General features: G+C 44.6%; 1 protein-coding gene across 2 annotated transcripts; it reads left to right on the forward strand.

The window, feature by feature from the left end:
• The first annotated feature begins 1,063 nt into the window (after positions 1 to 1,063).
• On the forward strand, positions 1,064 to 23,898 carry Cpa2 (carboxypeptidase A2, pancreatic). Of its 2 annotated transcripts, NM_001024698.3 has the most exons (11): positions 1,064 to 1,151; positions 3,557 to 3,638; positions 4,313 to 4,447; positions 4,926 to 5,021; positions 6,527 to 6,628; positions 8,664 to 8,762; positions 10,167 to 10,277; positions 11,388 to 11,478; positions 13,586 to 13,785; positions 17,094 to 17,178; positions 23,660 to 23,895. In NM_001024698.3, the coding sequence occupies exons 1-11, from the start codon at positions 1,087 to 1,089 to the stop codon at positions 23,845 to 23,847; spliced, it is 1,254 nt and encodes a 417-aa protein (NP_001019869.1). In that variant the 5' UTR covers positions 1,064 to 1,086; the 3' UTR covers positions 23,848 to 23,895. The 2 variants fall into 2 exon arrangements, with proteins under 2 accessions (NP_001019869.1, XP_011239359.1); XM_011241057.2 differs by lacking the exons at positions 1,064 to 1,151; positions 3,557 to 3,638; positions 4,313 to 4,447 and adding an exon at positions 4,755 to 4,773 and having other exon boundaries at positions 23,660 to 23,898.
• The last annotated feature ends 1,096 nt before the right edge of the window (positions 23,899 to 24,994 follow it).

Raw genomic sequence — 24,994 nt, forward strand, 5'->3', positions numbered from 1 at the left:
TTTCATCTAAAAATAATTTTTGTTAGTACAATCTTTGCTTTGGAAAAAACCACAAACATAACAAAACAAAACAAGCCGGGTATGAAGGCAGATGCTTGTAATCTCAGCACTTGGGAGCTAGACACAGGGGTACTGGGGGTTCAAAGCTAGTGTCAGCTCCAAAACCAGTTTGAAAACAATCTGAGGGAGGAAGGGAGGGAGGGAGGGAGAGAGGGAGGGAGGGAAAGAGGGAGGGAGGGAGAGAGAAAGAAGGGAGAGAGAGAGGGGGAGGGAGAGAGAGAGAGACAGAAAGAGAAAGAGAGAGAGAGAGAGTTGCAAATTGCCTAAAGAAATTCAGAGAAACAGATACCAAATCTACTGCTTTCTTGCATAGGGGAATTCGTGATGCAGTAAAACCTCTCCTTGAAACACAAACTTTCTCAACAAGTGTCTTTACTGCTAGGATCCGGAAAGACATTGTCATTTTGAGAAGACACCTAGCAATAGAGGTATTAATTTGGTACAAATGCAGATGGATCACTTTAGAGACAGTGTGGGATTAAATATTACAAGGCATTCTGTTTTGCTTATTTAATAGAGAGTGAGGCCGGGCCGGGCCACATCTCCAGGGACCCTGGGCAGATGTGGACTGAGTGGCTTCAGCGCTTCAGAGTAAACACTGTAAAAATAAATGAATGAGCAAAGTAATGGGATATGATGGACGGGACTCTGGGTAATTACTGTAAACGCTTTGTCTGAGACCCAGAAAGGACTTTAACCTTTAGGTTTATTAACCTGGCTTCTATCACCCAGCAGGGCTAGCAGCACTTAGGTTCTCATCAAAAACAACTGATTTGCCCTTGGTATGCTTAGCAATTTTGTTTTCTTTCCATTGAAATCTGTTATCTCACCCTAAAAAAGGAAAATATACAGACTGGCCATAGCGTGCTCTGGTATCTGGGACCTTGAGAACTTCACAAGCGGTGAGAATTTGGCCATATGGGAATTCCTTTGAATTCTCCTAGAGTCAATAGAGAGCTCTCAGCCCTGCTCCCTATAAAGTTCAGGAAGGGCTCTGAACTCTGGACTCTGGGAAAAGCATTGACCATGAGGTTGACCCCGTTATTGGTTGCCCTATTTGGGTATATCTACTGTCAAGAAACATTTGTGGGGTAAGCGAGACTTTCTGGTGTTTATCTGAATTCTACTTACTTGATTCCCGAAACCTTTCATTTGTTCACAGCTTGGTCACAGAATAAGGGATGCATGTGTTCTGTGTTTTCAGAGCCCTCTTAGGTTGGGGGGAGATAGCGGGAAAGGTAGGAGCTGATCAAAGTGGAGATGAATGACTGTAGAGGTGGAAAGGAGTGGAAACCATCAAAAGCCCCAACGAGAGACCTTTTATCTGGTAATAAAGAGTAGGATTGCACGTTGGGGGCACTTACAGACTGTGGTGGCTTCTACTTAGTATGTACAGACAACAGAGGACAGGCTAGGGATTTTGCAGGAGGAGAAATGTATTTTGAATGGTACTGCCTTGGCACTTCCAGTGCCTGTGGGAGCCTGCAGTCTCTGACTGGAGACTGAGGATAAGTACTGTGTGAAGTTAGTCTGGGAATTCCCTCATCATTTGCTAAGGAAGAATAGCTTTAAAGATAGGGCAGGCTGTCTTTGGGAGAGTTGGTTCTGTGAGATGAGTTCAAGACCTATTCCTCTTCCTTTCCCAGGACCTTAGACAATATTTTATGGGCTGCCACAGGAGTGACTCCATTTTGTAAAAATGAATGTTCACAGAACTGACCTCACCCCCCCCCCCATCCCCCTTTCCCTCCAGTGGTCAGAATGTGGGGATGACAGACAGCAGGGAAGACAGGCTAAGTCTACACTTGCCTCAGGCGTTGTCGTTGTCGTTGTAAGGGCCTGTCTCCCACCCACCTCCCACCTCTCTGGACTTTATCCTTCCTGTCAGCACTTGTCTTCCTATTTTCTTATCTGGGTGGTAGGGCCTCCTCAGGGGTCCGGAGGGCCTGTTCGGGCTGCAAGTGTCAGGTGATAGATACCTCTTCTGTCTTTAGGACTCACTCACCTTGGTTTTGAAATCCTTTGACTCTTTGTTTCGTTGGTCTTTTGAGACAGGCTCTCACTCTGTAGACCCAGCAGCCCCCGAGCTCAGCTAGGACTTAGGCTGCCAGCAGCCCCCTAACCTGTAGCCTTCCTGCCACTTTTGCCTCCCAAGTTCCAGGCTTCTAGGTGTGAGCCACCCGCACCAGTCCTGATTCCACAGTTCTGTAAGGGTGCATTTTTGGAGGGTTTTCTAAGGGAATCAATGAAGCCATGAAATTTGATTTGGGAATCAGAGAACGAAATGAACTTTAGGATTTCTAGAATGTTGACTAAGTAAGTATGCATTAGAAATCTATGAGGGATTTTTTTTTTTAAGTTACATTCCCTCCTTTTTTTGGCTGCGCAACTCCTAGGGCTTCCATCCCTTAGAAACCGTACTAGGAACTTCTAGTCTAATCTGCTCCTTTCCCCAGCCCCCACTTTAAGTATGGACTCTTGGGAGTCCATGCGTTAACTAGAAGTAATGAGACCCAAATGGAGGAATTTTCAGACCATTTGTGGCAGATGGCTACTTGCAGGCAGAAGGGCCTGGAAGAGCTTGCGTTCTGCCACTTGTGTGTCACCCGGGAGAGCCGTGGAAACCGTGTGGAGCTCTTTGAAGGCCTGGCTTCCCGTTCTCACCCGTCCTAGTGCGGGTGTTCTCAGCGCATTTGCTCCTTCTCCAGAGCACACGCACAGGAAGTCAGCCCGCTGGGAACACAGAAAGATGCAGAAAGAAAAGGCTCTGCTACTAAGGAAAGGCTCTTCCATCCAAACTTTTCGCTAACAATACACTTGCCAGTTTGGGAATTTCTCTTTTCTGCCATGATACGGTTTTTTCTCCTTTGAGCTTCTGTGAGCTTGTGGGTATGACCCACCACTTGATTTGCCTGGGCCTCATTTTCCTCTTGCTGTGCCTCAAGTTTGTTTAGACCGTGGGACCTGGGGATGCTACTCTGTTACATTTTCAGTCACGAAAATCAAACAAACAAACAAACAAACAAACAAAAAAGCAACCAGAAAACTTCATGTGTCCCCAGATGTGGCTCTAACTCCTCTTACGAGCACTAAATTAATTACTCTCCCTGCCCTCTTTCTTCCTTTTTTTTCCTCTCTGAAAAGCAGGAACAGACAAGTCTTAGAAGCCAGTGCTTTATGAGCAGCAGGTGTTGTTTGACAAATACTCATTAGCTCACGGAAAGGGAACTTTAACGGCAAGCAAGCTTCCTGCTAGGAGCAGGTACACCTCTTCATTATTATTTAGATAACATTTCCTTGGAGGAAATCAAGCTGTTTGATCACCTCCTCATTCCGGGGATGTGGGTCAGGGCAGGATTTATTAGTTTCTGGCTTGTGAACGGGATTATTGACTGCTGCATTCACGTCCCTGCAGAGGCTGACCGGAGCACAAAACAACAGGAAATGGTGAACAGCTTTGGCTTCTAAGGTCCTGTCTGTGGTTAATCTATTTCAGAGATCAAGTTCTTGAGGTGATCCCGAATGATGAAGAGCAAATTAAGACTCTGCTGCAACTGGAGGCCGAAGAGCACCTTGAGGTATTGGTCATCCCATCAGCATTTTCTCTCTTCAGTAAATAAAGTCGGCGCGATTGGCAGCTACTTCGGGTCTGTAGTTTGACTCCTTGGAGGTAATGTGGGATGCCGACTCCTAGAACCTGGACTTTAGCTCCAACTCTACAGCCCCGAGCAAATGGCCTTCTTTCCCGGTGATTCATTTTCACAATCAGAAAACTGAGGAAAAATATATCATTCTTCATATCTCGCAGGACTACTGCAAGACTTGAGTGGGTGGGGGGAGGAGGATGGAAACTGTGAAAGCTGAACACCTTTAACTCATTATTTCCCCCTTAAAATTATTTATGGCATTAATACCCCATGATGAAATGAATTGGACCTCTTGAGTGCCAGATTGATTTTATTTTTTTAAGACCTCCCATAACTTAAATTCATCTCTTTCTCTGCCAATTTTAATATCTGGTCATGGTGTGTGTATGTGTGTGTGTGCTGAAAACAACATATTTGCTGACCCTTGGGTACACAGAATCTCTTGTTGCTGTATCCCAGTGGTTCTGGAATGATTCTGGTTTTGTAGACTCAAAATCAACTAGGCAGCCAGTTGCATTATTGAAATCCATCAGTACACAGCTATCTGTTTCTCCCAGAGTGATTCCATCATTTTTTTTTTTGGCTTGAATCTTTATTCCTTTCAGCTTGATTTTTGGAAATCCCCCAGCGTCCCCAGGCAGACAGTCCATGTCCGAGTTCCTTTTGCCAGCATCCAGGACGTCAAAGTTTTCCTGGAGTCCCAGGGGATTACTTATTCCATCATGATCGAAGATGTTCAAGTAAGTTTCCAGAAGGCAGCCTTGCAGAGAGGCCTGCTGGTCCTCCTCCTGCTCTGCCAGGAAAGGGACCTGTGGGTTCCACACGGGTCTTCAGTCCGTGAGGATGCCTATACAGGGTGGCAGGGAGGCACATTTCATGCAAATGGAGGGAGACCAATCAATCAGTGATTCAATTAGTTTTTTAATGAGAGGTTAACTCCTAAAGGCAGGCTGAGCCACAAGATGGTTGGAAGGCCCTCTAAGCACTGTCATCCCCGGCCTGCAGCTGCTACCTGACCCCAGCCCATGCATAACCCATGCCTTCTCAGAGTACTACGGAATAAGAGGTATCTGACCCAGAGCCTATGGATGAGATGTAGACACAGTGAGAATAGCTCGGTCCGGGGGACCAAGCCTCAGCACTTGATTCACCCCACCAGACTGGATTCATTGCTGGTGCATTGCAGGCAATGCAAACCATAGAGTTGTTTCACCTTAGGTTCTGTTGGATCAAGAGCGTGAAGAGATGCTGTTCAACCAGCAAAGAGAGCGTGGCACTAACTTCAACTTTGGGGCCTACCATACCCTGGAAGAGGTAGGCATTTCAAAATGGAAGATCAGAGAAACCAGCCGCTCTTTTCTCTGAGGACAACGCTACTTCCTCGGGGTGGGTGTGGGGTGATTGGATAACCTAGATATTATTCTCCTTCTGTTTCCTAGCTTCCTAAAGTCTCCCTCAGATTTCGTAGTCAGTGCCTGCTTAATGCAGGAACCGAAGTCTGCTTGTCCATCCCAACAGCCACTCGGTTATTTTGGAGGTGTCAGGAATGTTTTAAGTGAGGCCACAAATAGCTCTTTCACACTCTTCCCACAACACTCCTGTGCCGAGTTTTAAGCTGCACAGGCTACAGAGTCACTCAAGAGTGATGATTACCGGTGGTCTTGGATGTGTCAGGGGACCACTCTGAATCACCTGACTCCCACGCGAGGGTCTGTGTGTTTGTTGGGGGCTCCAAAGTGCACACTGATCTAAGGTCACACAGTAGCAGAAATTCTAGTTTCTGCCTTTCTGGGTCTCACTCTCCTCTCTAACAGGGCTGTGTGGGGCTCTGGAGGTTCAAGGAGTACACAGCACTTCCTAGTGTGACACAGCCTTTTCAGGGAAGCCAGTATAGATCTATTTATCCGCACTGTCCAATTGGCAGTGATCATGGGAGTTAAGAGGTGAAGAGAAGAATAGGAAAGACTAAGGCAATAAGCCAACAAATGAAGTTTAAAATGTATTAATTTTTTGCCATAATTTATTTAGTGGTAAAAGCTATTTAAAATGATTGGGGTGGGGTGGGGTGGGGTGCAGATATGACTTGAACGGATTTGTTTCACTGCCAGAAATACCAGCAGGATTAAGCATGGGGTAATACCACCTGGTAATATATATATTATATATATTTATATGTGTCTTGTTACCTTCCTAAAATTCTCCCACTTAAGAAAAAAGTGTCTTAGTTTGGCTAGAAGAAGAGTGTGAAAGAATACATATATATAAAGCATGCTCTCTCTCACTTGCCGATCTAACAAATAGGTGTTTGTGGCAGCAAACGCTGGCAACAGCTGGATACTGTTTCAGGTCTGTCTCTGTAAAGGTGGGGAAGCCTTGAGATGTGGGGAATGCTCAGAATTTCAATGAGCCTTAAAAATTGGGGTCGGAGTAGCCAGTGACTGGAGGATGTCCCCATTGTCTCAGGGCCTGCACTAGCACATTTTGTATTTTGTAGCACAAGTCTGCCACATCTCTTTTAGTGTCACTACGGTTTGCTGGTTAAGGTGAAAGACTTCCCTGCTGGACATGGTCTAGGGGGGACAAAGTCACAGGCAAATCAGACAAGTGCCATTTTACTTTGCACAGAACTGGAAAGAACCGGCTGTGTTGGGGCAAGATGGCTTCTCTTTTTCAGAGTGACTCATCATCCCCGTGACGGCTTCCTGCCGTCCCCAGCCAGGCTGCGGAGAGACTGGGAACGCACGGGCGACAAGACCCTAATAGCTGCATTCGCCCAGTCACTCAATTACAGATGCCTGTTTATCATTTGAACCTTTCAGATTTACCAAGAAATGGATAACCTCGTGGCTGAGAACCCTGGTCTAGTGAGCAAAGTGAATATCGGTTCATCTTTTGAAAATCGGCCCATGAATGTGCTCAAGGTATAAAGGGAGCAGTGACTTTTGTTTTCCCTCTCATGATGCTTCTAGAATCCCGCTCCTCCCAGCTGCGCTTGCAGAGCAAGTTCCCCCCCACCCCCCACCCCTTTTTTCTCTCGCTCTTTTTTTTTTTCCTTCTCTTTTTTCCTTCCTAACCAGTCTTTGCTGGTTTTGAGCATCTCCACCACCACCCGCCCCCTTCCTTTTTCTTTTTCTTTTTTTTTTTTCCCCTCTTTTTCCTGCACGCTGACGCAGGTCTGCAGGAGAGAATTAATGTGTCCTGATAGATGCGTTCGTGAGGAGCCAGGCCGAGCGCGCCAATTGGAGCCGAGCTGGAGAGGCGGCGGGCGGGGGGGGGGGGGGGAGGGGCGGGCGAGCACTGGGGATATTAATCAAAGTGGGAGTTCTTTGCGGATTTTTTTTTTCTTCTCTCTTTCCTTGTAAAAGCCAGCTTAAAAACAAACAAGAAACAAGCAAGCAAGCAAACAAAAAGCACCTAGTAATTGTTTGAACCACATTAAAAAGCAAAGAAAAACAACCACCCTGTTCCCCTCCCCCCAAAAAAACCAAACCACCCCCCCCAAATTAGTTTCTCAGTGTGCAGAGGATGACAGACAACTAAATGCAAAGGTAATACCCCGGAATGAAGGCATTCCCCGCCCCCCAACCCCCAGGTGACAGCTGAAAACTGGCTCAGGTTCACTGCACCTGGTCACCCCTAACAGTATTCGGGGAGATAGTTTCAAGCGTTTGCACTTTGTTCAGGAAAAAAACAAACAAACAAACAAACCAAAAACAGTGAAAGTTATTTTCCCAGACTTCCTAGAAAGAGTTTGTTAAGGGGGGTGTGTGTGGGGAGGTAATGTCACAACACCCTACTAAATTTGGAAACGTTGTGGCTAGGAACCAACTGACTAACTGGGACATGGATTCCTCCAGAGCGGTTTCCCCAAAGCTGGCCTGGGAGGGGTTGCCACTACTGGCCAGGGCTAGGATGCAAGCTTGCCACTACTGTCCCTCTCTTTTCTGCCCGGCCTACCTCTGAGTCAGGGAACTCTGAATTCTCCGGCCTTGGTTTTTTCTGGCCTTCGATTTTTCCAAGTGGTTTGGTGGTTGAGACATTTTTTTTCTTTCTTTCTTTCTTTTCTTTTTTTAAAGTTCCCTACTTTTGACATCTGAGCACTCTGAAGGAAAAAGACTCAACACATTTTCAACTAACTTTCCCAAACCTGTGAAACGTGAAAATCTTAGCAAGAATTTGCATTTTTCATTTACCTTATCTGCCGTGCTTCGGTTGTTGCACAAAGGTAGAAGTTGATGGTGCAAAAATAATCTTTCCTTCCTATTTAGTGATCCAATTGGCAAGGCCACTGTTCCAAATAACCCAGTCACTTAGATTAGACAACTGAAGGGCTGGAGAGCGCCATGGGAGCGTTGCGGTCCCGTTTTGATGGAGGCTCTGATGAGATTCTTAGAACCGAAATAATAGATCAGTGCATAAACATTGGCAAACAGAAAAACAGACAAAAAGAGCGAGGACTAGCTTTGGCAACTCGAATTCACCACTATACGATGATAGCTGTAAATATTTTCTCTTTTTCTTCCCCCCCCTCCTTACCCCTCCTCACCACCCCCATACATTTGCTTGCAAGCTTACTCCCACATGAACTAGTCTTTTAAAAATAAGAATGACGTACTACCTGAAACCTGTTTCTCCCTTAATTTATAACGTGAGCAAATTTTCCTTACATTATCTGCAATATTTTTTTTTTTACAAACATTAAGGGAAGAAAATTTCGCTTTGTTTCTCAATCTGCATTTAAACCTCTTCTTTCTTTCTTTCTTTCTTTCTTTCTTTCTTTCTTTCTTAAGAAAGGGACTAAACAAACTGATGGAAGAATCAAGCCAGTGTCACCTGTCCATCTCCTCTTGTTCTCTTAATCCCAGGGGACAGAGAAAGACAGGGGACAGAGAAAGACAGGGGACAGAGAAAGACCCTGTGGTAGGGAGAGAACCCATCGCTCTGTTTGTTTTGCAGTTCAGCACCGGAGGAGACAAGCCAGCCATCTGGCTTGATGCGGGGATCCACGCTCGAGAGTGGGTTACGCAAGCTACTGCACTGTGGACAGCAAATAAGGTCATTTTGCTTAAAATTCCTCACATACTTTGTCTTTGGGGAGTTAGGTTCTCTAAGTAAGCACACACTGCCCTGGTGGGCCTGATTGCGAACACTCTCAGCCAAATCCTCCTCTTGCCACAGCGGCAGGAAACAGATTCAGGCAAGCTTTCTTTTCTTTGGTGTTGGATCATGGTACTGAGTCCGTAGGCCCCTTGTTAAAAAAAAACACAGCAAGCCAGAAGAATTGGAAGGGGTGGCAGGCACCGTCTGGGATCTCAAGTTTCAGCCTAGAAGCAGGAGGGAAGCTTGGCCCTTAGAGGGAGGGGCCTCCACTACAAAGTCTTGAAAGGGCTTCAGAGGGCAAATGGAAACACGTGCGAGAAGACGCTAACCTACCGATCTAAAGTGAACCGAGCTGACGGAGTGTAGGTTGTTCTGAATATTGCCCAAATCTGATTCGGAACTCAGAATGTAGCAATTTCTCCCTTCCACATGGTCCTTGGCACAAGAGCCAGGACACGATGCTGGGTGTGACCTAGGCTGGTATTTCTTAAGTAATTCCAAAATGACATGCTATAAATCAGAATGTTAATTCATGAGCAAAGGAAATCAATCCACATCAGATCATTCAAGCATGTGCAACCACGTGCATGCCGACTGATACATTTTTCCCTTCAATTAAAATGCGGTTACCTTTAGGGTATTATGAAATGGATATTTAACAGTTGAATAATAATGCCTTAGGATGGCTGAGCACAGGAAATGAATAAATTTTAATCCAGCAGAAACTTCAGCTCTCCTGCAATTGATTGCAGTCAAAATGTAATTCCCCAAATGGAATTTAACCCTTCCTCCATATCTTTAGCAAAGTCCCCGAATATTTAAGCAATCTGATGTTGGTCCCGAGTTCTTTTGGAAAGTCACCCCATTGGAGGATTAATGAATATCAAGGGTTTTTTCTTGAATATCAAGTTTTAAAAATTTAGTTTATAGATCCAAATAAGCCATATGTGCCATTTCCCACCATTGCAAAAAGTATCACTACACAACACAAAACAAAACAAAACACCCAGGGAGAGAGGGTTGCTATTTCTAAGAGAAAAAGATAGTCGATATTTACTTAATAACAAAAATAAAACTGTCAATTACTTAATATAAGAAAATTACTGTCACCAGAAAGGAAAGTTATAGACACTGTAAGATGCATACTCCAAGGGATTTGAAAGTTTCCCATAGATCAACAGTGGCCCCTAATTCATGTTTGGAAATAGCAATAACAACAACAACCCAAACAAAAAAACCACCCTCCCCCCAACCAAACCACAAAACCACAAAACCACAAAACCACACTGCCACAGTATTTTGCAATGCACCTTCTGGGCCAAGCAGCTGGTAAGACTGAAAGCTTGTGTCTCCTCTCAGATTGCGTCTGATTATGGGACTGATCCAGCCATCACTTCTCTTCTCAATACTCTGGATGTCTTCCTGCTGCCTGTCACGAACCCTGATGGATATGTGTTCTCCCAAACCTCCGTAAGCCGCTGAATTATTTTATTTGTTGCTTTGTGCTGTTTTTACATCCATAGGACTTAAGATATGCAGGGACATGGAAAACCAAACAAAAGCAATCTGTCTGTCCTTGATTGACTCTAAGCAGAATGCACACTTTCTCAGTAGTGGCACAGGGAAGTGTTTACAATCGTCTCTTATTCTGACATGCGATGCCTTTCCATGTCCACTCAGCCAGAGCCTATGTCAGCTGGTAGCTGGACTCTTCGAGTGCTGGGCTTGCAGTGAGTCACCTAGGAGACTTGTTCCAATTATCTCTGAGTGTGTGAGTGTCTGTGTGTGAGATAGAAAAGAAGAGGCAGATATTACCTTCTGACAGTTAGATTGCTACAGGGTTTAAGTAGGCAGCACAATGCATCCTAGCATTTTTACTTACAATTTGTCAAAGTACTCCTCTGTAATATCAGTAAAAGGAGCTCTATAGGCTCCCTCCCCCTAAGACACCATTACAAAAGCACCACTGTGGCATTGTGACCTCATGCATATTCAGAATGAATCAGACTCTCAGGTTTATTCTGGTAGAGAGCAGATGACAATGACAATGACAGAAGCTTTTTTTTTTTTTTTTTTACCCCCCAAAGAGACTGACATTCTCTGTTCATAGCCTGAGATACTGCATGAATGGATTTAGGGTCCACAGGCAAGCCAGAGGAATGCTGCCTATAATCTCTTAGAGGTTCATTAAAAACAAAAACAAAACAAAACAACCCCCCCCCCCAAAAAACACAATACATTAAACACCCGTGGCAGTTCTGTAGTAATTTAGCCCCATATTTTCCCAAACTATTCTCTCACAAATTCCATCTCTTTCCTTTGTTGTTGTTGTGGTGGTGGTAGTGGCTGGCATTTAACAGGTCCATGTTTTATGGAACATGGTTTGGCAGGCATTTACTTGAGAGAGGAAGAACATGAAGTCAGCCCCGCATGGTGACCATTTGACAGCTCTGGGCAAAAGAAATAGCGCACAGTTCTGAAGGGAGGGAACAGGGGAACACACGGGAAAGGGACCTGCTGATGACAAGGGATGACCATCTTTTTCTTCCTCCATATTCGTATTTGGTTGGATGTTTAAAGAATCGTATGTGGCGAAAGACCCGGTCTAAACGGTCGGGAAGCTTCTGTGTTGGTGTGGATCCTAATCGGAACTGGGACGCAAATTTCGGAGGTGAGCACCGGGTGTCATCCGGGGGGATGCCCAGACTGAATTCTGGCCATCCAGCCGACTGGTTTGCGTGGCTCTGCAGTGCCTTCAGCCCAGTTTAGTCCATTTAGGATTCAAGTCATTTAAACCCCTCTTTGAAACACATCACTAAATTCTCTCCCTTCACGGGTGTGCAGCCAGCCCTGTCACAGCCCCAGGCAGCATTTAACTGGGTTTGCTTCACATCTTGGTTTTCCCGCAGGCTGTAGCCCGGTTCAGCCTCTGAGCCAAAGAAGCCAGGCTTTGCACAATGACGGGGGTAGGGGGGTGGGGGTTGGGGGTTGGGGTTGGGGGTGGGGAAGCTGCGTAAGAAGTGTGGAATCAACCGCTAGAGGGGGTTAGGATCTATAAGGAAGAGAAGCATTACATCATCTGGTAGATGCTTCGAGAAGGAAAACTTAAAAAAAAAGTACAAATGGAATTAAGAAATGGATTTTCAAATTACAGTCAAAGATAAAATGTTAGCTTGCTCATTTGGTTTTATTGACTTCAGCTTTTCTGTTTGGGGGGTCCACTGGCAAGCCAGTTGGGCGTTCTTTTATGCTTTAGGCACCAGTTAAATCTGCTTCACTAATCACAGAGTTGAAATTTGTTACTTTTTTTCCCTACTACTTTCCTGTAACAGTACATTAGTTGCTTTTCTCATCGATGTGACCGAACACTTGACAAGCTTCGTCTCAAGTGAAGAAAGGTTTATTTTGGCTACAAGTTGGAAGGGACATTGCACCATGGCAGAGAAAGTGGGGTGGTAATAGGAACAGGAAGAATGTGCTTGCATTTTGTCCCTAGTCTATGGGGGGGCCCTCCTGCTCACGTGGCTCCCCTCTTTCCTTTTAACTCAACTGAACACGCCAGCCTGTGGGACTGTGCAACTGTATTCAGGATTTAGGGTGGGTTTTTTTTCTCCTCCGTTAAATGTCTCTGGAAAGATCTCCAGAAGTGTATTTCCTAGGTGTTCCAAATCTAGTTAAGATGACAATGAAGATTAAGTATTACAAACTCGGAAGCTGGATGCTGTGTCTTTTTTCCTAATAACTAGCACAGAGTCTCCAACACAGAGAACAATCATTAAATATTTGTAAACCAAATGAATTCTCGAGAGTTACGGAAGTGAGACAAGACCCACTAGGGAGGTGTGATGGGGCACGCATGAGTGGTAACTTCATTCATTGCTTTAACGATTTATTCTTCTAATTTTTTTTTTTTTTTGCATAGGAAAAACATAATCAGAGACCAGACACCAAATATTGAACCAGATCCAGTAATTCGATGCCACTTCTCCCTCTGAAGCATGATTCTTAAATAATTTTAACATAAGATGGCATAAGTTATATTTACACGGATTTTGCCCAGCTCACGTAGAGAGCTTGGGGAATCTCAGCCCCCACCTGCTCCCTGAGAGATTCTTAAACATTCACAGCCTCTGCCAGGCCCACAGGGATCCCCGCTTCAGGCATCTTGAGCAACTATAGCTGTTGAGAGAATCAAGGGCAAAGGTGGCCTTGCCAAATGTCGTGATTTCTTCAGGGTGGACAGCTTGTCAGAGGTTCCTTAGATTTGTGACTTTGTAACTTGGAAATATAGATACATAGAAACTTCTACTCTTGGACTCTACAAATTTGCAGAGGGCCCAGAAAGTGAAGTTACAGGACTCCCACCCAATGCAGCGAGCTATTCTTTCAACAGCTCCCACAGAGGGGGATGATCTCATCTGACAGCTTTTTCTGCTGTACAGAGGATCCATATTTTAAAAGAAGAGATGCTTCCAAGATGAGTTCATTTCTGCTTCCTGCCCATCCCCTTAGAGCAGGGATGGCGACCTAACACAAGCACAGGCCTATCCTGATTTTACACAGGAGGAACATATAATGCACATGGTAACTAACATCCACCCTGCACTGTAGCCCCGGCTGCTCTGGAACTCACTTTGTAGATTAGGCAGGCCTTGAACTCAGAAGTCTTTCTGCCTCTATCTCCTGAGTTACTGGTATATCACCTTGCCCCGCCACAGTGTCTTCTTAAAGCTACTGTCCTAACTAGTTTGCTTCTTCTTCTTTCTTCATCCCACTAGGACCTGGAGCCAGTAGCAACCCTTGCTCTGATTCATACCATGGACCCAGTCCCAATTCTGAAGTTGAAGTGAAATCCATAGTGGACTTCATCAAGAGCCACGGGAAAGTCAAAGCGTTCATTACCCTTCACAGCTATTCCCAACTGCTCATGTTCCCCTATGGCTATAAATGTGCCAAGCCAGATGACTTTAATGAGCTGGTGAGTTCCCACATTGTTATTTTGGGTTTAATGACCACATCTGTGGCGTGGACAAGTGAAGTTCCATTCATAAAGTTAGATACTGAAGAGGAAGAATATTAGTGATAGGCTATACACCCAACGCAGACTAAGTAAATAGAATTCATAGAAATTAGTGGTGCCTTATCGCAGATGATCCCAGAATCTGCTTTCCTTTTTTTTTTTTTTTTTCTTTTTCTTTTTCTTTTTCTTTTTTAAGACAGGGTCTTACTATGGGTAGCCTAGTCAGGCTGGCTGTAAATTTGCAAAGTTACAATCCTCCTGCCTGTCTTAGTGTCTTGAGTGCTTGGGGTACAGATGTGTACTACCATGACTGGCCTTAGGAGCCTGCCACCACCTTTAATTTCCACGGCATGTGACTGGGATATGGAACGGAGGTTCTTGGATTGCTGGACAGATGCTCTGTGCTGAGCGGTGTGGCTACCCAGAATTCACTCGGACTTCGTTGGGGCCTTTGGCTCTGTGACCTGACATGACAGTGCACTGGTATATGATATGTACTTAAAAGGCCTTCCTCCCTAACTCAATTCCTTCTGTCATCTTTCCCATTTCAGAAACAAACAGATTGGCTACAGCCTTGGGTCAGATGGTGACATCTCAGGGAACTGCTCACAATTGAGCAACAGCAATTCCCAGATGAAGAGAATGTGCAAATATTTCCAATTTGGCTTTTAGGCTTGATTTTGAAACCCATCTGTTAGGGATAAGCTTGGAATTGAGACCTTTTGGACAATTTACCTTCAAATAGGGTTTTGCCAGCAGACCCAGGCTGTCATAGAATAGATAATTTCAGTTCAAATATATCTTTCATCTTATCAGTTGTATTTTTGGGTTTGTTAGGACAGTTTTGAAGCTTGAAGAGGACGTGTTACCAAAGTTACACGGGGGTTGGGGTGGGATGTCAAGGTTGGTAGGAACTAAATATATTCCCTGCTCACATTAAAAAAATAAATATAATTTACTTGTAATTAAAAATCATCGTATAAAATATTAGGTTTCATTTAGGCATTTAAAATTTTTGTAGCTGGGCGTGGTAACGCACGCCTTTAATCCCAGCACTCAGGAGACAGAGTCAGGTGGATTTCTGAGTTCGAGGCCAGCCTGGTCTACAAAGTGAGTTCCAGGACAGCCAGGGCTATACAGAGAAACCCTGTCTAGAAAAACCACAAAAAAAAAAAAAAAGTTTCTGTTGATTCTTGCCCCTATATTTTTCTCCCCCCTCTGTTTCCTGTTGTAGTCTCTTTTCCCCTTTCAAGTAACATATCTTCCTCTTACCCCCTCATACCTTTGGAAATACATCTTTCCCTCTTGATATCTCTTTTATGGGTCTATATTTACACCTAGATAATCTTCAGTTGTTCAAATCCCTTGCTCAAGTATCTGTGAGCTGGTTCTGTAGTCTGTAGCCTAGAACTGGGTGTCTCTGTCTTCAAGGGAGCCCTGTTCACATGGGGCAGAGGCTTGCCGATTAGAGGTTCCCCTTGTTGTCATCTGGCTGTATTGACGAAGTACACTGCACCCCACCTCCAAACTACCCTGATTCCTTTAAGGACTTACAATGTGGGACCAAACTCCCACCCCATCCCAGGCGTTGTTTTCTGAATGCCAGCTTTGGTTGTCTGCATTCTTGAAAGGTCGTCACCCCCCCCCCCCGTCCCCCCTGTCCCTGTCCCCGTCCCCCCCGTCCGTGTCCCGTCCCGTGCCCCCCCCCCCCCCCCCCGTGAATGCAGAGTCTGTGTTGCAGGTTAGCCATCCGGAGCAGAGTGCAGCTGTAGCTGCTATCCATCCCACCCTTCCCTCTCCTCCCGAGGATGCAGTTGAGGGTCACCTTAGCTTTTGGCAGTTGCACCACGCTGTTGAGTCATGCTGGGCTCATTGACAACTGAAACCCTCAGGCTCTCCGAGGCTTTGGCTGAGCCAGGTTTTCCCCATCTGGTATTTGTACAGTTGTTTTCCTGGACCCAAGTTCAAGACCTTGCATTTATCCTTAGCAAGGACAGTAAAGCCTCAATCAGTCAAAGATGGAGCCCTTGAGTAATGGAAAATATTTTGCTGAGGTCTGCTTCTTGGAGACAGAGAGAATCACAGGAAAATAAGCCAGCAGGGATCAACTGGGGGGAAAAAAAAAAAAACAAAAAAACAAAACCCAACAAACTTCCCAGGTACATCCTGAGGTCAGTACATGCACGTTTCTTTAGTCCCCTTAAGCCCACAAAACTTTCGAAAAGTTTTGTTTTTTGTTTTTTGTTTTTGCTTTTGTTTTTGCTTTTGTCTTTTGGTGTTTTGAGACAGGGTTTCATAACAGCCCTGGCTGTCCTGGAGCTCACTCTGTATACCAGGTTAGCTTTGAACTCACAAGAGTTCCACCTGCCTCTGCCTCCTGAGAGCTGACTAAAGGCATGTACTACCACAGCCTGGCAAGTTTTTAAAAATTACATCATTATTATTATTATTATTATTATTATTATTATTATTATTATTTTATGTGTATGGGTGTTTTGCCTGCATATATGTCTGTATACTACCTAATGTGGTTGCTGGGAATTGAACTCAGATCCTTTGGAAGAGCGTCCATCTTGTTAAGAGCAAGCTCTTAACACTTGAGCCATCTCTCCAACCTACGTCCTAAAAAATTTAAAACTGCATTTGTTTTTCTTAAAAAGTTATTTATTTTTATTTATATGAGCACACTGCAGCTGTCTTCAGACACATACTAGAAGAGTATACTGGACCCCATTACAGATGGTTGTGGGCCACCATGTGGTTGCTGGGATTTGAACTTAGGGTCTCTGGAAGAGCAGTCAGTGCTCTTAACCACTGAGCCATCTCTCCAGTCCAAAACTGAATTTGTTTACTTCGTGTGTCTGTGTGGAAGTCAGGGGACAGCTCACAGGACCTGGTTCTCTTCTACAATGAGAGCCACGGGGCCTGAGTTCAGGCTGTCAGGCACAAACACCTTTAGCCATTGAGTGATTTCTTAGGCCATCAATACTATGTGCATTTATGTTTCTAGAGCTAGTGGGGGAAATAATGGATTCTGGAGCATCTAAAACAGCTGCATAATGATAGAGTGACTATGTCATGTTGTATGTTCACAGCAGAACAACATGTGATTACTGTCCAGAGAAATGGTTGAGAGAAAAGGAACGGGTATCCGTCTGTGTCAGCTAACGAAGGAGTCCACTTCACCAGGCCTCCCTGTCTATGTTAGAATATTGGGTAACTGGTTTCCCATGAGGCAAGTTTTATCTGTTCACTTTTCCTTCTAGGATGAAGTGGCCCAAAGGGCTGCCCAGTCTTTGAAAAGACTCCACGGCACCAGTTACAAAGTGGGACCCATCTGTTCTGTCATCTGTAAGTATCTAACCTGCTAGAGGTTTGTACACGTGACCTATAAAGAGGAGAGGTACCATTTGAATTTGGGCTAATGCTTTTAAATGCCTTCACGTGAAGTGGTGCCTTGCATGCACATAACCCAGACTTACCTGTTTTTCCACAGAAGGTCTAGGTTCCCCATGAAATATTTATGATGTGATAACAAAAGATTTCCTGGGGATGTGAGTTTTGTGCTATCTCCTAGGCTTGTCCACACACCTTTAATCCCAGCACTCTGGAGGCATAGTCAGGCAGATCTCTCTGAGTTCAAGGCCAGCCTGGTCTACAAAGCGAGTTCTAGGACAGCCAGGGCTGTTACACAGAGGAACCGTCTTGAAAAACAAAACACAAACAAGAAAACTTTATCAAAACTTACTCTAAAAGTCATGTTCTTTTATTAATTTTCCCTTTCCTGGCCAAGAGGGACTCCTGTCTTGAGTAGGTTTATGAGCTGTGGGTGGTGAAAGAATGGATGTGGCTCCTTTAAGAGGACCTGGTTAGAGGCTGAGGGATTAGTTCAATGGTAGAGTATGTGCTTAGCATGCATGAGGTCCTGAGTTCAAAAGCCCTGGGTTCAGTCTTCAGTATCAAAAACTCAAAACCAAACCAAAAAGCAACAACAGAAAACTCCTGGCTTCTTCAATGGGAAGTTGCCGTTACAGGCAGCTGCCTGTGCACTGAATGGCGGGGAGGGGAAGGCAGATGAGGCAGGGATACATCTAGAAGTTTACGGTGAGACTCTGTGAGACTTTTCTGTCTTCCAGTAGGGACACTGGGAGATCTCGGCACACCCTGAATTCTAACCATTTAAATGTCCTTCCTTATGCATAAAAGCTAGAAACTCAATGCTATACAGTCAAGTGTCCATTTCCACAATGTCCTGTGCCCAAAGGTCCTTTGGAAACTAGTAGAACATGAACCTCAGACAGACATTGTATATTCAACAGGCTTTCAGTAAGCATCTGCCTTATGCTAAACCTGATGCCAAGCACTGCAGATACAAGATTTCTTCTGCATAGTGTGTGTATATATTTGTGTGTGTGTGTGTGTGTGTGTGTGTGTGTGTGTGTGTGTGTGTGTGTTTGTACATGCATGTGTGGAGGTCAGAAGACATCTTGTGGGAGTCAGTTCTCTCTTTCCACTTTCTGTGTTCCCGGGATCAAACTCAGATCATCTGGCTTGCACCAAGTGCAAACTTGGCCTGCTGAACTCCCTTGCCTGCTCAGAGGTCACCCTGAAGAGAGGTGAACAGGAATGTAAAGGAATATTAGGATGTGTGTGTGATAGTAGGTTATACATGGCTCCAGAGTACTGTAAAACTGGGGTAGGGGATTGAATGCAATGGGGAAGCTTCACATTGGAAGGAAACAGGGTTTTAAAGATTAGTAGCCATCAGGCAGCTGACGAAGGAACAGAGGGCTAGATACTCTGACAGTCAGACCCGAGGGTACTGAAGCAAGGAGCTGCATGGAGGGTCCTGAGAGCCACAAGTAGGGTTGGGATTGCTGGGACAGAAGATGTGAGGAAGGAAGGACGAGGAATGGGGTTTTGTGTGCTATGTGGAGACTTTCATCTGAAGGATTCTGGAAGCCATCTTGGAGTTTTTAGTGAAGCAGTTGAAGTATTGAGCGGAGGCTGTAGTGGTCACGGACTGGAAGTAGGTACGTCCTCCAGCAAGAGCTGGGGGAGTTAGGGTTGGAGATGATGGTCTAAGCTATGGCAGGTATGAGCATGCGCAGTGTCTGGGACATGCCATCAGCCCTTGACCTTTAAGGGTGGTAGAGAGTTTCTTGCTGAAGATCATTGGATTGTGCCACTCACTGAGAGGGACATTCTGGATCATAAAAAGGGAATGATGGAAAGAGTATGAATTTGGTTATAGAAATATTGAGCTTGAGGTACTTGTAGGGTTCACAGGCTTTATTTTATTTTGTTTTATTTTATTTTATTTTATTTTATTTTATTTCAAGACAGGGTTTTGCTGTATTAACAGCCCTGCTGTCCTGGAACTCACACTGTAGACCAGGCTGGCCTTGAACTCACAGAGATCCATCTGCCTCTGCCTTTCAAGTGCTGGGATCAAAGACCTGCATCACACACTGGGCTGGATCTGCAGGGTTGTAGGCGTTGAGATTCTGCAGAGAGGAGAGGGAGGAGCAGAAAGGGAGAGGGACTGATTTAGGATGGGTTGATATGGGGACAGTGGTTGAAACAGGAAAGCAAGGAGATGTTTGGAGTGGGAAGAAGCTTGGGAGGAGAGAGGCAGCAGGGGACTAAGCACAGAAGCTGAGGACCTTGAGTTTCAAAGACCAGGGAAGAGCAATTATTAAAAAGGAGATAGTGGTTAGAACGATAAAAGCCATATAAAGGTCAACACTCAGGAAGGAACATTCCCCATTGGGTTTCTGTGACTGGTTCATTAGTGGCCTTGGCAGGCACAGAGGAGTAGCTGAGAGGAAGGGAATGGAGCGATTCAGAACGGGAGGCTGTTTTTTATTTCGTGTTGTTTGTTTACTTTTAAGACACACAATACTCATATGAATACATACGTGAGTGATGACTGCACAATGGAGATGCCAAGAAGAGGGGGATGGAGCAACCAGGGAGTGCTGTGAGCACAGACAGAGCTACGGCCATGGTGGGGGCTGGCAGGGGAAGTCTGTGGGACTGCTCACTTGTTAGTTATGGTTTTTATTTTTGTTTGCTTTTTTTTTTTTTTTTTTTTTCTTTTTGGAGACTATGTGGACCTGGGCGGCTTCAGCCTCGCGAGATTTGCCTGCGTTTGCCTCCTAAGCGCTGGGGTTAAAGGTGTGGACCACCACATCCAGCTACTTGTGGTTTCCTTTAATGGGAGTTTTAAAAGCCAGAGCAGTGAGAGTTACTCAGTAAATCTGGAATGCTTCATGGAAATGCACAAGTACTTCTGATAATACAAGCAGTCATGAGAGTTTCTCTCCCTAAATTATGGGCTTCTGTTTTATTCTGTGTTTGTTTGTTTGTTTGTTTGGTTTTTCCTCCCTTCCTTCCTTTCTGAGCTCTATGGTACACTAAACTTTATAGGAAAAAAAATCAATACTTATTATATTTATTATCATGTTTAATTTCATTAATGACTTTTGTTGTCAATGAACACAATCATATTTAACTGGCTGGAGTCAATGCCTGTGTATATCTTGTATTAATCTGTTTAAAGTTAACATCTTTTCCTATAGAGTGTTTTGTTTTTACATGTTAGTTATTTGTTATTTTATTGATAAATCTCAGTTATAAGGTTTTTGGCTTTGTCCAATTTTATGTAAGGCAATGCTACAATTTATACTTTATAAGCTCTTTTTTGGGGAAAATATTCCCATAGAAAGATTAACCACCCAAGTGGAGTGAATGGCTTGTGAGGTTTTGTTATCTGTGTTTTAGGCTGAGAAGACTGATCTGCAAACAGTTGCTGAGACTTAAAACCATGTTCTGTGTGGTCTTGCTTGACCTTACCTTTTTGTTTGTTTGTTTGCCTTTTAGACATGGTCTCAGGTATTCCAGGTTGGCTCAAACTTACTAAGTAGCCAGGAATCATCTCGAACATCTAATCCTCCTGCCTCAGCTTCTTGAGTCCTGAGATTGTAGGTGTGGGCTGTAATGGGTTTATGTGCTACTGGGGGTTGAGTCCAGGATTTCGTATATGATAGGAAAGTAATCTACCAATTGAGTCATATCCTCGTCTCTCGGGGTAATCTCCAGAGATCCTGAGTATTGGCAGTGGGCACAGAGAAGTGAATCTAGCTTGGGACCCTGGCAACAACTTAAGTTGTTGATGTACTTGCTTTTGTTTGCCAGGCTCGGGGTGGAGGTTGGAGTGTAGGATGGATGTTGGCACAATGCATCCTGTATTCTCCCAAATTCCCCATATATGTATCATTCCTGTCTGTCTGTTTGTCTGTCTATCTTCTTTTGATACATTCATTATTTTATTTTTTTAAGCTACTAAGATTTAACTTTTTTGTTTTTTTATTCAATATATATATATACATATATATATATATATATACATACATATATATATATACATACACACACACACATATATATATATATGTATGTATGTATTTTGTCTGCATTATGTCTGTGCACTCTGTGTCTGCCTAGTGCCAACAGAGGCATCAGATCCTCTGGGACTGGAGTTAAGACAATTGTCAGCTGCTATGTGGATGCTGGGAATCAAACCCAGGTCCTCTGGAAGAGAGCAGCCAGTGCCTTTAACTGCTAAGCTATTTCTGTAGCCCCAAGTCTCATCCATTTCATTATGAGGGATTTAGGCTTTTATCTTCCCTTGGCTTCTAGACCTTGGAAGGCTGGGGTTAGTTAGTGTATTTTTCCTTCTGAGGACACAGATATCAAAGATAGTTCCAATAAGTAAATGTCAGACACATACAGGCTTGCTCTATGATCCCTTAGGACCTGGTCCTTCATACATGCAGCTCCTGGCTGCAGGCCTTCTCAGTGCTGATTCTGGGATCCTGACTCGCCCCAACCTGGAGAATAATTGGTCCTCTAAGACTAGCTAAGTGTGTCTTGCCTCGTGACTCAGGCTGGCATGCAGCTCCAGGCTGAACAACTGCTCGCCAAGCCTGGGCCAGCTGCACATCTTTGGTAGGTGAGACATTTCCTGGGCAACTTCATGCCTGCAAAGGGCTCTGAAGGAGCTCCACAGAGTCACGAGAGTGAGAACATTAGGAGAAAGAATACAACCATAGAGGACAGAAGCCTGTGTCTGAATTATAGTTCTGATACTTTGGAACCAAGTCACTTTGGGGCAGTTACTTATTCCCTCTTGTTTATGTCCATCTGTGATCCTTGATGTAATATAATTTGATGAGGCCCCACTTATTTATTGATAATGACACTTAGAATCATTACTCAGTTGATTTTACTTTTTTTCACAGTATTGAGGATTGAACCTGGGAGTGCATGCCAGGCAGGTGCTAGCTCAAAACTGACATTTACTGACTAATAAGCATTCTACATAGATTGTCTGACCTCCGTTTCTTCTGTACAATGGGGACAGCACTCCTCAGACTGAAATAGGCATAAAAGGAGCCAATGAAGATGCATTTAGTGAGCCAAGCCTGTGCTGGGCTTGCCTTCTAATATCTAGTTCTTGCTGCCCTGTATCATAAGATGTCACTCATCCCCACTGACACACAAATCTTTTGGAACTTAGAGAGATAAGTTGGTTTGCTTTAGATCACCAGCTACTGACGTGCTCGAGACTCTTCTGAAGCCCCGGACTTTTGTCCGCTCTACACCTCTCAGTGGGATTGGCTCTGCCAAAGGTACAAGGTGCTAATCTTGGAACCCAGGGAGATCCATTTAAGTTAGGTTAAGTTAGGCACTAAGTTAACCACTTAGTGTTTTCTATTTGCTAGTTACTCTGGTGGTTGCATCAGGGAAAGACAGTCACCAGTTATAGAAACCCTTGGGCTTATAGGATAAGCAGCCCAAATCCAAAAATCCCAACCCCAAAATGTTTCCAACTCTAAAACTTTCCCCTGCCAGTGGAAAGCCACAGGTGGAAACTACTTACAGGACAGGTCTAAGTGAGGGCACATGTACACTAACAATAGTGATCAAATGATCTCCAGGCTACAAATGCATAAGGTATATATAACACACAAATGAATTTTATGTGTAGATTTGGGTCCGCCCCCAAGATACCTTATTATGCATATACAATTATTCCAAAATCTTGAAAATATCTGTAATTCAAAACCACTTCTGCTTCCAGGGCTTTGGATGGGGGACAGGTGTCTTGTAATTTGCAACACTAACCTTGAGTCCTGGTCTTTCTTGTAACAGCCTCCCTGGTCTCTGTTCTTAGGTACCTGGTAACTTCCTCCAACCTGTCCTTCCTGGGAGGGGCCTCAGGGCCAGTCCATTGTTTAGCTTTTCTGACTCCTGAATACCTCAGGAGTTTGTAGCCTAATGCCATCTTTCTTTATCACGTGCCACGTCATCGTGTGCTTATCTCAGGTGCATAGTAGCACCGAGCATGTGATCTGACATCAGATGGGCTTGAAGCCAGGAACCAAGTCACTCACTGGATTTATAATCCATTTTATCCCACTAGAGAAAACAATGCCTGTGCCTTCGAAAGAAGGAAATGGTGTGTCCTCCCTAAACAGGGGAAGGTGACAATTAGAGCATCGAGCAAATGGTTTCTAACTAGGTAAATAAAGTCAGGAGGCTCCTGAGAGCACCAAAGAAAGGCTAAGTATAGCGTCCATTTGAATTATCTTTTTTGTTTTAAACTACGTTCCCCCCCCTTGGTCTGTTTCTTGTCATAAGCATGAACCCCTAGTAGACTGTACCTGTTCCTGAAGCCCATGCTTAGAAGGCTGGGCTTGTCTTTGATCATGCCTGAGGTCTACAGAAATAGTACAATCATATTTCATTTCCGTTTGTCCCTCAGACCAGGCCAGTGGCGGAAGCATCGACTGGGCTTATGACCTTGGCATCAAATACTCATTTGCCTTTGAACTGAGAGACACAGGCTACTATGGCTTCCTCCTGCCAGCCAAGCAGATCTTGCCCACAGCAGAAGAGACCTGGCTTGGCCTGAAGACCATCATGGAGCACGTACGAGACCACCCCTACTAGGGACATACAGAACAGATGAACACTATTAAAATCTCTGTGGTATAAGCACAACTGGCTTCTGGTCATTTCCTTTTCTATCCTTAATCTGGAAACAGTATTTATCCCCTCCCCCACCCCAGGGGCTGGGATTTGAGTCCAGGGACGTGTCCTCGTGTCCTCGCTAGGTGAGTACTTCCCCAAGGAGCTTCGTTCCCAGCTCCCGATTCTCTCATTTCTGTTGTCCCAAAGCCACAAGTCCCTGGCTGTATCAGTGTTTTTTTTTAACCTGTTCTAAGCGAACTATTCCCGGCATCCTTTAACCTTTTAAAGGCCAAGATCACAGGCACATGCTACCACACCCAGCTCTTGATTATTTTGGAAGGGGAGTGGCTAACAAAGATATTTTAATATTTGTGTTGAGCATGAGGGATAAGAGAAAGAGACACCGGGCTGGAGATAAAGCTCCGCATGAAAAGAGCACTGGCTGCTCTCGCGGAGGACCTCAGTTCGATTTCCACCCACGTGGTGGTTCACAACCATCTGTAACTCCTGCTCCAGGGCATGTGATGTCTTCTTTTAACCTGAAGGTTACAGGGTACATGGTAACCAGGCAGGTACATGGTGCACAGTCATACATGTGAGCAAAACACTCATATACTTAAAATAAAATGAATAAATCTTTAAAAAGAAAGAGAGAATGAGAGGAGATCAGAAGCAAGTAAGACACATCCAAGAGTTTGGTGTAAGCTCCTCAAAGAAAAGTCACAGAAAATAAGAGAGACTGAAGTGTGGTCTCGAACTCACAGAGATCCACCTGCTTCTGCCTTCCAAGTGCTGGGATTAAAGGTGTAAGCTGTCATGCCTGGCCCCTTGATGATGATGATTCCTCTTCTTCCTCCTCCTCCTCCACCTCCTCCTCTTCCTCCTCCTCCTCCTTCAGGACAAGTTTTTCTGTGTAGCCTTGGCTGTCCTGGAACTCACTCTGTAGACAAGGCTGGCCTTGAACTCTTAGAGATTGGCCTGCCTTTGCCTCTCAAGTGCTGGGATCAAAGGTGGGCACCATCGCTGCCTAGCCACCCTTGATTATTTTTAAGGGTACAATTCAACAGCATTAAGTGTGTTTACCATGTTACGCCTCCATCACCAATATCCAGCTCCAGGACGCTTT

The sequence above is a fragment of the Mus musculus genome, chromosome 6 (assembly GCF_000001635.26).
Source record: "Mus musculus strain C57BL/6J chromosome 6, GRCm38.p6 C57BL/6J".
In the NCBI taxonomy this organism is placed as follows: Eukaryota; Metazoa; Chordata; class Mammalia; order Rodentia; family Muridae; genus Mus; species Mus musculus.

Bases quoted from the DNA above. Each gene is read 5' to 3' on its own strand.
- Cpa2 (NM_001024698.3), top strand. From the start codon at position 1,087: ATGAGGTTGACCCCGTTATTGGTTGCCCTATTTGGGTATATCTACTGT. The intron at 4,448-4,925 runs GTAAGTTTCCAG...GTTTCACCTTAG, and splicing joins TCATGATCGAAGATGTTCAA to GTTCTGTTGGATCAAGAGCG. The intron at 5,022-6,526 runs GTAGGCATTTCA...TGAACCTTTCAG, and splicing joins CCTACCATACCCTGGAAGAG to ATTTACCAAGAAATGGATAA.